Source organism: Populus euphratica, unplaced genomic scaffold (assembly GCF_000495115.2).
Source record: "Populus euphratica unplaced genomic scaffold, PopEup_1.0 scaffold175.1, whole genome shotgun sequence".
NCBI lineage: Eukaryota > Viridiplantae > Streptophyta > Magnoliopsida > Malpighiales > Salicaceae > Populus > Populus euphratica.
In genome coordinates this window covers 141,296-153,007 of record NW_011500057.1, presented here as the reverse complement: position 1 = coordinate 153,007, position 11,712 = coordinate 141,296, and the positions used below count along the sequence as shown (strand labels likewise).

At 33.3% G+C, this 11,712-nt stretch overlaps 1 protein-coding gene across 1 annotated transcript; it reads right to left on the bottom strand.

Annotated features, from left to right (window-relative positions):
- Window positions 1–7,604: 7,604 nt before the first annotated feature.
- LOC105107882 (U-box domain-containing protein 13-like) lies at window positions 7,605–11,639 on the bottom strand. The gene is made up of 4 exons (XM_011001959.1): window positions 11,342–11,639; window positions 10,453–10,569; window positions 9,602–10,057; window positions 7,605–9,071 (listed from the first exon to the last, which is right to left on the bottom strand). Exons 1-4 carry the CDS (start codon window positions 11,621–11,623, stop codon window positions 7,929–7,931), a joined length of 1,998 nt encoding a protein of 665 aa, XP_011000261.1. The 5' UTR covers window positions 11,624–11,639; the 3' UTR covers window positions 7,605–7,928.
- Between the last annotated feature and the right edge of the window lie 73 nt (window positions 11,640–11,712).

Sequence of the window (11,712 nt, the reverse complement as noted above, 5' to 3'; positions counted from 1 at the left end):
GTCTAAGAAAACGCCAAGAAGCCCCACTCAAAACCATGCAATTCCATTTCCAACTGTGAGAGGAGTGTCCTGGAGTTCCATCAACAACGAAAGTTGAAACCTACACGGTCAAAAGAATTAAAGAAGTCATAACACCTTTGAGCCTTTGGTCTCTCTCTCTCTCTCTCTCTCTCCAAACCAAACCAATCGTTACATAAAAACAAAGTTATCATCATAACTACGCAAATCTTCCACACTGATGCTTACATAGTATATAGAAGTGTATTGTATTATAATCCAACTGGGTTTCTGTGGTCTCGTATAAAAAGAGCAGAATCGATAGGATTTTTTCTAGCTTTTGCAAGGACCAAGACTATTGCCTTGCTAAACGAATAAAGCAAAACCAATAGTCTTGCTAAAACGAATAAAGCAAAGCAATCAAACAAGCTGCATCGACACAAGCCAAAAAGCGCACAACCCCTCCATCTCTCTCTCTATATATCTCTCTTAATTATAAGTCAATTGGACATGAGACGTAAGAAAGTGAAAATAGTAAAATTTTGATACCAAAACTATGAGGATATGGATGGTTCTGGAGTACAAAAGATAAAGCAAGCAAGAGAAAAAGAGGAGTGGTTGCCCTTGATGTGATGCTAAGGTGTGGAGTGTTAAAGTACAAGGAGAGCAATCACAGGCGGGCACGGAAATCCACGATTTTAATGTTGTGTAGACGTCGTCGATTTACGTCCATTAAATTTAATATTTAAGTTTCGATTATATTGACAAAAAAAAAACTAAAAAAAAACTTAAGAATTCACAGTGGCTGGTATATTATCAATCGATAGTATTATTTTGAATTTTCATATTTAAAAGATGGGAGACAGTTTTTAAAAATATTTTTTCTTATTTATATTTTTATGTAATTAAATTAGTGAAATGAAGCTTGGATTTTTGTTAATAAGTCTCATTTTGAGAAGCATAGTCTTAAGAAATTTTATTATATATATAAATGATTGATAGATGCTGTCTCTTATTAATCAAGTTTTAGTAGTAATTTTCTCTAATGTTGTGCGAGTGCTATCTTTGGAGTTAATTGGCTCAAAGTTATGTGCACTGTTGATTTTGTCGTGTGGTTTCATTTACCTTTAATGTTTCTTAATCTAATTCTGATACGCTTTTTCCTAGAAAGGTGTTTATTTCCTTTTTTATGATTTTTTTTTTTCCAAATGTAAAAGAACACACTCCAAAGAATATTCTAAAGTACTTGACTATCAAATAACATTCTCAGAAGAACCACCAATCACACATGAAATAAATAAATAATACAATCTAAGGGTAATATATAAAATTTTTATCACAGGGTTAAGAGTGTGTTCGGTAGTGTGGTAATGGTTGCATTTTAAATAATTTTTTGTGCTGAAATGCATGCTAATAATATTTTTTTATTTTTTAAAAATTATTTTTAACATCATCACATCAAAACGATCCAAAACGTACAATCCATATTAAATTTTAATAAAAATAAAAAATAAAATTTTTTTGAATTTTTTGGGAACGCCGGTTCAACCACGTTCCCAAACACTGCCTAAGTCTTAAAATAAAATTATAGTTGCGAAGCCATTAAAATTCAAGGATCTTTATAATAAAGATCTTTGGACTCAATCCACTTAACAACCCTTGAAAAATAGGTTCTAAATGAGAGGGATTGTAATAGCAACTAATCTTATATAAAATAAATTATTTAGTTAGCTCGTGCTATATTATAGGTTAATTATTTTTTAACATAAAAATATTAAAAAAAATAAGTATTTTTTTTAAATATAATATTCAGGCAATTGACTTGAATAAATATAATAAACTCGGTTAATTTAATAATATTATTAAAAAAATAATGATATGGACAACCAGTAACGCAAAAAAAAAATTCAATCCAAAAGATAAATGCTTGTCAATATTATGAAAATATATCTTCACAATATTCCTAAAATATCTCAACGATTTCATTTGTTAGCAATGTAAAAATTAAATAACAAAAAAATAATAGCATAGAAAGAATTTTGAATATAAAAAAATAAGATAAAAAAAGTCTATTAGTGTTAACTTTTTAAACTGTGACTCAAGTTATAAGACCAAAAGTATTATATATGAAAAAATAATGATAGTTAAAATTATAAAAAAAAACAACACAAAAAATTCAAAATATAAAAAAAATACAATAACAATAAAGAGTGTTGAAATTGCAATAAAAAAAATCAAAAGGCAACAACAAATTTTAAACTTGAGTGTTAAATTGACAAGAATAAAAACATTAACAAAATGACAAAAAACAAAAGAACAAAAAAAATACACTATAAATTTGGATTGAATGGTAAAATTAAAACAATGAAACTTTCAAAAGAAATTCAAGAAAAAAATAAAAAAAAAATCATAAGAATAAGCATCAAATCTTAAACATCAAAATATAATAAAAAAATGAAAATACAAAATTATTCAACATGTTTTTTTACACTAAAAAAACTATTAGATGTAAATAAAAAAAATTATGCATTCATCTAAATAAACAAATCAATAACCATAGTGTAAAGCAATTAAAAAAATTAATCAAAAATTAAAAAAAAAAAACTAAAACCGAGAAAACCAAGCAAAAAATTAAAATTAAAATATCTAACAACATAATGCATGTAATTTACCTTATTATATTTAATGAATTCTTCTATCAAAATAAATATATAATAGCAAAACACATAAAATTTATAATAAAAACCGATAGACACAGAAAATTTATTGAATAATAATTAAAAAAAACAAATGCAAGGATGTAATATGAAAAATATATATAAAAAATAGTTATAAAAAATTTAATCTTTATAAAATTATGAAAAAATCACAAGTGAATCATACCTGCCTCTTTAAAAATTAAACACATCTAATATTATTTAAAAATAATCACAATATAATTAAAACATAAACCCAATATTTATTTGAAAAAATACATAAAAAATAATGCATTATTTTTTTTAAATCTAAAAAAAAAAAAAGAATTAGGCTAGGCATTGATGCACTAGTAAGCCATGCTCAGCGCCTAGCCCAATTAAGCAACAGCCAGCGTGTCAGCTTCCAAGGCTAGATTCAAGCACAAGCCTTTATTTTTTTTTATTTTAATGAGGCAGATGACATGCACCAAATATATGTAAAAACAAATATAATACATCGCTTGTGCAACCTAAAATCTAGCTATTGTGGTGGCTAGAAAAACGAGGTCGTTTATTTTTTCACCTAAAAACCTTTTTCAATCAATTTTTGACCCAAAACACCTAGAAAATACCATAAAGACTTTGTTAAGCCAATCCATAATCACCAAAAACCCAATAAACTGTCCTAAAACATGAAATTCATCCAAAACAAAAATTATTCTTGAACTCAGATATATTTTTAGGTGTTTTTAAGTAAAAACACCTAAACATAACTCCCCTCATTATATAGAACCTTTTGACACAAAAAACAATTATTTTAGTGGTCGTAATCTTCCCCAACGACTACTTTCTCTCTCTAAGCTAAATTTTAATGACTTCCTCTCTCTTCTCTCAACAAAAAAGAAAAATGAAATTATGTACCAAAATGTATTGTCTTAAAATTCAAGAGACTAGTCACCTAATATCTAAAAAAATATGAGAGATTACAATGAATTTTTAACAAAACTTTTAACCTACCCTCCATGTTATCCGAGATTTTCACTTTAGTCCTTTAGCTTTTAACTCGACTCTTCCTTCTAAAAAAATGCAATTAGGAGCTAATTTAGGCTCAAAAAGAACAAATCATGCAAAATAAAAGTTTGAGAATCAAAGTAAAAATTACAAAAAAAATCATAATTATTCCAAAAACTAACTTATTAATAGTGGAGATGGGAAAATTAGCATTTCATTGTGTATTTGCAAGCTAAATGATTATCTCTTTTAGTATTGAGTATAATGGGCAATAAAAAAATAACATATAAATTTAAAATAAGTTATCAAGTATGTCACATGCATATGACGTCATGGTTATCATCCTTCCAAATTAGGATAGTCGAGAATGATTTTGGTGAAAAGAACAGAGAATTCTTGTCTTTTATTTATAGAAAAAAGAAATAAGAGTCGCTAGCTAGTATTTTGATTACTAAAAAAGCCTAACTAATCTTAAAGTCTGGGAAAAAGGAACTCACCGCATAAAGAAAGATATTAGCACCCGTAATACACTTTATATGAGGTAAGTTACATTGTTTATTTATTTGATATAAACTAAGAAAAAATTATATTTTATAATTGTTAGTCTGTCTAAAATTTAAGAAAAGTTCTTCTTAATAAAGAGATTCTTATTTTATCATATTAAAAATATAATTTTTCTAATGCCAACAAAAAACTAAATTGTCCTTTTATTTAACATCATAAATATATTTTACATATAAGTTCATAATCAAATCGTTTTTTGCATAATAGTTACATTGTTAATGCTGGTTGAATAGCCCATTTTCGAGGTTTTGTCAGAGTAATTCTGACATCATCATCGTCTTAGACCATCTAAAATTGGTAGAGGGGGTGTACACCTTTTATCTGGACCTAACCTTACTCAAATTGAAGGTATATAACTCCATATTCACATGTTTTAATTTTCCAACTCGATTAATCAAAATTGTCAAAAACAAAGATGCAATCTGACGAACAATGTGTCGTTCACCATTTCTTCATTAACCTTGAATGATACACCATTTAGGGTTTTTAATTTGGAATTTTGCAAAATTCAATTTAGTCCATGTTCTTCTAATTATTTTTAATTGTACTCATAATTTTTTTTATACTTGTAATTTTATGCAATCTCACCTTTGTCAAATTCAATTGTCAACCTTAAAATGGACTATTATTTTCATTTTAAACCTTGGTACTGAATTTGTGCATTTTAACTCTTAATTGACCAATAAACTTTTGTTTTTTTTAATTTGGCCCTTGATTTGGTCTATTTCAACCCCTACATTTTTGCGCATTCTTTAGTTTAGTCTTTGCTTTGGATTTTTTCAATCAAGTCCCTAATTGTCCATCATACTTTAATATTTATGCAATTAAACCTTTGATTTGACTAAATCAACTCTTGAAAATTATAATTTGACCCCTAGATTTTAATTTCTTCTAATTAAAGTATAAATTGACTTCAAAAATTAATTTTTCTGAAAATTAAGCTCTCAATAAATTTAATTAAACCTTGAAAAATTCCAATCAAGTCCTTAAACATCTAATTTTGAATTGTCCTCATTAAATTGAGTTTTTATTTGTAACGGGGCCTTCATCGGTTGAAAATATACTATCAAATTTTTCAATCTTGTATATTTTGATCTTCCTCAGCAGTTTTCGACAAGTTCCTGGACGTTTTGGTATATTCTTCTCACTTTTATTTTTTTATTTTCTTCCATCATTTTTTTAATTTGTTTGTGTATTTTCTCTGTTTTTTTTTTTGTTTTTTGTTTACTTGAGGGGGGTAAAAAAGGATAACAACAAAGTACAAGATTTAAGTTTCTTAATGTGACCTTACTCAATTATTAAATTCAATAATGATAAAGGGAGTGACGACATGGATGAGTAATAACACAAAAGTTAGATTAAGAAATTTAAAAGAGTGTCATTACGACAAAATATCAGTAGGATAGCTGAGTACCCTTGAACACATTAGCATTCCATAAATCACGTAATAGTACTGTCCAAACATGCATGTATCGCGCTTAGAATCTAAAATCTCATTGAAATTAAAATTTATAAAATCAAAAATCCAGATTAAACTCAAAAGTTAAGGAAAAGTTAAGAGAAATCGGATCCTATTAATTTAAATTAAGATCTTCAGACAATAAATAAAGAAGAATAAACTTAGAATCAACGTTTCTTAATCAATTTTGTTTCATTTGTTTATTTTTATCCCCACCTAACATAAATTAGCATGTATCATGCTGCCTTTATGACGTCACACATAATTAATCCCTATATGGTAAAAAGAGTGTTAATAAATTAATTAAGAGATTTTAAAAGGTAGCAGAACGATAAAAGAGTTACAGAAAATAAAATGAGGGATCAGAAGTCATTTTCTCTTGATGACAAATATATATATATATGTGTGCGCAATTTCCAAAACCTTGACACTGGATCATGGTTTTTCTTTATATGCCATTAGGTGTCTGTTCTTCACTTTAGTCATAAAGAATGTAGATGTGGATTGGCTTATTTCATGATATAAAGTCTCTCTCAATTTTCATGTCGCCTAGCTTTATAGCGATAGATACATTGTAGCATAGAGCAGTCCAGGTATTGAAAAGAATCAAAACATAGCGCAAATCTTTAGTAAAGCTGCTCGAGAAGCTTACTGGGCCGGCTGGATTTTTTGTTACAATCATATATATCCACGCATTCTGGCTTCATGAACCCTTGCCTTTAGCTTCTTTCTTCGTCAGTGCAGTGCCATGTCAAAAGGGAAAGAATCCCAGGCAAGCAGTAGCTTATTCGATTCCTATTTATAAAGCAATGCGTTAAATCTCCTCATCCATTCCACAACAAAACATACAAGGAAGTGGGAGTTCACGATCAGGTTTCCTTTCGATATGTGGTAGACGCGACTAGTCACAGAGACTCGTGTTGGCTAATACAATAGAACTATACATTTCCGGTGTTCGCTTCATCAAAAGACTCGGTTTTCCTTTAGGATTCTCCATCGAAGGTAAAGATGGGATCATCACACTTTGCAGATGATGGAATCTATCTTAAAAGGAAAAGGAGAGAAAGGGGGCATGATTTTCCATGTCGTTTAATGCTCATAGAACTCTGAAGCCTTCGACTAACACCTTAATTTCTATGGACTCACAAGAGCGACTTGGGGATAAAAGGGTTGGATAAGACGTTCTCACCCTTTTTTGGGGGCCACGGACTAAGCCCACGGGTCTCATTTATTTCGCAGTCGTGCTACAATGGCTATGACCTTATCCAAGATTTATGTAACTTGCATTGAAAGAGTATGGGCTCAAGTTACTTGTCCGAAGAAAGACATGCAGGCAAGCAAGCGAATTGTTTTTTTTTTTTTTACCTTGAATCGCTAGGTTGATGGATTTTTTTTTTAATAATCATCTTAGATTTATTCAATATTAATTATAAAGTAGGTTAAGAAAAAACCTATAAGTCTATATAATTATTATAATATTTTTTATTCCAACTTATGGAATTTTATATAATTGCCTTTGAAACAGGACAGATGCCCATATTGTAAGGTTTGTTGGAAAGATTTTACCATATATATAATATATATATATGGTGCTGCAAGAGATGCCTTTCTCGCACTCTCCGACCCCATACCAGTGCTTCGTAGCAGAGCCAAATTGTTTCGCTAGAAAAACAAATGCATATTCCCAGTGAAGCTCCACAAGTATTGAGAACCAGTTTCTTCCAAGGGGCTGGATCACAACAAATTGTTGGCCATGTTCCTTGGGTTAGCACATCTTGTTCACGCTTGAGGAAATTAGAGATACAGTTCCGTTGCAGCAAAGGAGCAACTAATAAAAGCATTTACATAGACTGATATCATTTCATTCTTTCCTTTCCCCACCTTACCAATCGTTTCCGTAAGTTGAACCGTGGTATCTTATTCTTATATATGACTTGATGATGTGAGTAAAGAAGACATCTCTTCAATAAAAACCGAGGATGATTGCATGTTACAATGGTACAATTTCACGTACAAGTAGGATTCATTTTGGAGTTCTCTTCATTCTCCTATTCCTGTTGGATCTTGAGGCGTCCCCTAACAGAGCAGCAGTCCTCAACCCACACAAACAAATGAATGACTTATGAGGAAGGCATCTTCCACCTTCCTCTTCCTAAGCAAGGATGCCTCTTGGAATCTTGAAAAGGAACAAAAACCAAACAAACAGACAGTACACCAAAATGTCAGCTATCACCAAAATTAGCCATGGAGGATGGCTGAGGCTGCTGGATATGAGCCTCAGTTTGTGCCTCTGAGTGATTTTGTTGCTCAACAAATCTGCTTATACGCTCAAGCAACTGCTGAGCCTTCCTCTTTCCCCGGTCTGTGCCATTTTGTGCCAAATCCACCAGCGGTCCCATAACTCCATGTTCTTGTGCCTCTACCATATGTTTCTGGTCTCCAGAACAAAGATGCACCAACACTGCTGCTGCATTCTCTCTGTTCCTGGGTGACCCATTCCTGATAACTTCCACCAAAACTGGCACTGCCTCTGCAGCTCCAATGGTTGCCTTCCCTTCAGGGTGGCTAGCCAGTATTGCTAGTATAGCCAGTGCCTCATCCACCATTCCACCTCCGGTTTCTGTTAATAGACACATCAATGTGGGCACAACTCCGGCCCTCACTGCCTTTCCCTTGTTCCCCTGGAAGATGCACAAGTTGAAAAGTGCAGTCGCTGCATCCTTCTTCCCCCTTTGTGTACCTTCACTTAGAAGTGTCACCAGAGGTGGGATAGCCCCCAGAAAACCAATTGTAACCTTGTTTTCATCCACAACTGAAAGGCTGAAAAGGGTGGCTGCAGCATTTTCACGAGCTTCCATGCTGCCCTTCTTGAGTACATGCACAATACCAGGAACTGCCCCAGCTGATACAATGCTTCCTTTGTTATCTTCGCATATGGAGAGGTTAAGAAGCGCTGTAATTGCATGCTCTTGGATGTGAGGGTCAGGTGTCGAGAGGAGGCCAACAAGGAGAGGGATTGCACCAGCTTGAGCAATAGCCACACGATTATCAGCGTTGTGCTTGGCAAGAAGACGGATCTCCCCGGCAGCAGACCGCTGGTCTTCTAGGCAGCCAGATGTAAGCTTGTGGAGGAGAATTTCAATCTTTGTACGCTCAGCAGGTGAGCAAGTAGATACAGTTTTACTTGTCCCAGAACTGCTGGGCCTTTTTGGTGGCTCAATGCCATTGGCTTCACACCACTGCGCTATGAGGCTTCGTAGAACATAGTTGGGTGTCGGAGCAGTACTAGTGAGTTTCTGTTGCGTCTTTGGACAAGTGTCATGTCCTGCTCCCAGCCATTTCTCAATGCAGGAACGTTCATAGGTCTATAATCGACAAAGAAGAAATGTTAAAAAGGGCAGCCATAGAAAAATGTATAAGCAAGTCCCTCAGTTTATACAGGGCGAGGACCAAGCAAGAGATCTAGTAAAAGATCAATCAGCCATCAACACCCCAGAAGTTTGTTGCCCTCCTACCCAAGAAGCAGCAAACCATCAGATTTTTTTTTGCAAGTTTCCCGTCTTTTTGAAGCAACTTCAAAGTGATTATTGGAGGGCAAGAATCCTCCTCTGATACAACTCTAGACCCTCAAATCTCAAATAAAGGTCTCATCAAAGGGAAGATCTTAATTACTTGATGCCCTGTGACCTAACTGTTTCAATGCACATAACAAGTTTTATCTAAGCATATGGCACTTTCTGTAGACATTCTATAAATGTGGTTGAAAAATGGAAGATGGAGGCAAGGGCTGAAACTTCACATCATCAAATCACAGACAAAAACACATGAAAAACAGAAATTCAGGTTCAACCATTGTTTAGGACATCATAGGATAGAAGATTCGGGATCCATATACCTGCCCTGTCGAAACAATAACAGGATCCTTCATCAATTCCAGGGATATTGGACAGCGGAAATCATCTGGGATAACTGGCATCTGGTGACTTCCATCAACAATAGCTTGTCCACTGCCACTTGGGGGAAGATTCTTTTCTCTTTGAGGTGCATCCAGGTTTGGGTTTTCTGTTTGCACAAAATCTTTAATTTTCTTCAAAAGCATCGACATCTTCTCAATTCTCTCCCCAGGATCTCCTCCAGTAGCAGCAACCATCTCATGCAAAGCTAGAGACTCTTGTGTAAGGTCAGCTATTCCCATCAATTGTAATTTTTCAGATATTCTTCTTAGGACAGCAAGATCTGATGCTGAATCATTGGTCTTGTTGTAAAGGGACAAGAGATCTTCATACAGCTCAACATCGGTAGCATCAACCCTTCCTTTGGCTCTTCTAAATTGAGCAAGGACAAGCTCAACCTGAAATCAGAGTTTACTTTTAAAAAAGAAAAGGAACAAAAAAAGACGTATGATATAACAAATACAATAACACGGACAAATTGATGCAAGGAGCTGTAAGGACCACTCATATTCTAGTTAAAAAGAAGCAGATGTAGTTTTGAAATGTGACAGGATCATCTTAGGATCTTTGAACCATAAATTTTTTGAAAATGTCAAGAAGAAAAACAATGAAGTCGCACTAAGCTCCTTTGACAGTTATGATTCCCAAGAAATCACCTCAACATTATGCAATGCATATGACATAAAATCTCAAATATCACAGGGCAGAATATTAACTTGTTGGTTCTGGGCTATCTAAATCCCCAAATATATAACATAAAGAAGCAGGTGTATATAAACAGATAATTTTCAACCTGTTCCTTAACTTCATCAGATATGTCCAGGCCTTCATAGGAAATTCCACTTAGAGCTTGCTCCAATTTAGCTGTCACCTCATGGTATTTATTCATTATTTGTTCCCTCTCTAGGACCTGAAAGCAAAATAAACCCGGTGATTTTGGAAGAAAAAAGAACAAAGAACACTAGGTAGCTTGCAGGAACCATGACAGACCAAACCATAACCTAAATAGCATTTTGAAATTATTAATGAATTTTGCCTCCACTCTCTTGCAATAAGAATAACGGAGGACTTGCCTAATAACACCAGGGCATGGTAATATTTAGCAATAAATATACAAACGATGCAACATTACAAACAATATAGAATATACATTATATACATAGGATTGAGGAAGTTGACATTGATATAAAGATAAACAAAATGTTCCAATGCTTAAAGCCATCCATCAATGAATCGGCATCAGCTGAAATCTTTAGACAAGTCTCTGCACAGTATTTGTATGCAATGCAGTGGTTAAAGGAAAAAGAAACAAACAAAAGCATAAAATATTCCAATTCTGAAATGCCACAGCATTTTCTTTCACGGTAGGCAATTTTTTGGCTCCCCTTCTCTATTATTTTATTTTTCCTGTATGACATATTGCCTATGAACCCATATCAAAGTACCAGCGGTGACTGATTAGCGAAATGCTGTGGCATGACATAAAATTGCAATCCAAAGACCTCGACAAGAAAGGTTTTGACAACAACTCGCCCAAAAAAGTCAATCCAGAACATTCACTGGGTTGTATTCAGTAACATGCATGATCAAAATCCAAAACCCCACGAAAAAGAAATCAATGTCCCGTCAACAGAGTCTCTACAATAGAAAATGAGAAAAAAATTATAGAAAAAAACACAAACCAAGTAAATCTTGCTTCCTTCGCAACCAAATATAAGCAAATCTTTAGCGGAATCCAAAGCTTGTTTGAGCAAAACAAGAGCTTTGAGAGTTTGTTGAGGGATGATGGAGTCTTTGCTGTCTCTAATCTCCTCCAACATTGGTATCAACAACTTCAACCTCCTGGCTAGATAGAAATACTGTTTCTTGACCGTACATCTGTAATCTGAGATCGAAGCAATCTTGTTCACTGTCTCAATCAAAATCTCTACTACCTCACCTCCTCCTTTCTCTTCTTCCTCCATTGCTATAACCCAAAGAATACAAAACCAATCAGTCAGATCTATCACTGCACTAGCAGATACTCGTTTGCTGAACCGGATTAGTGAAATAC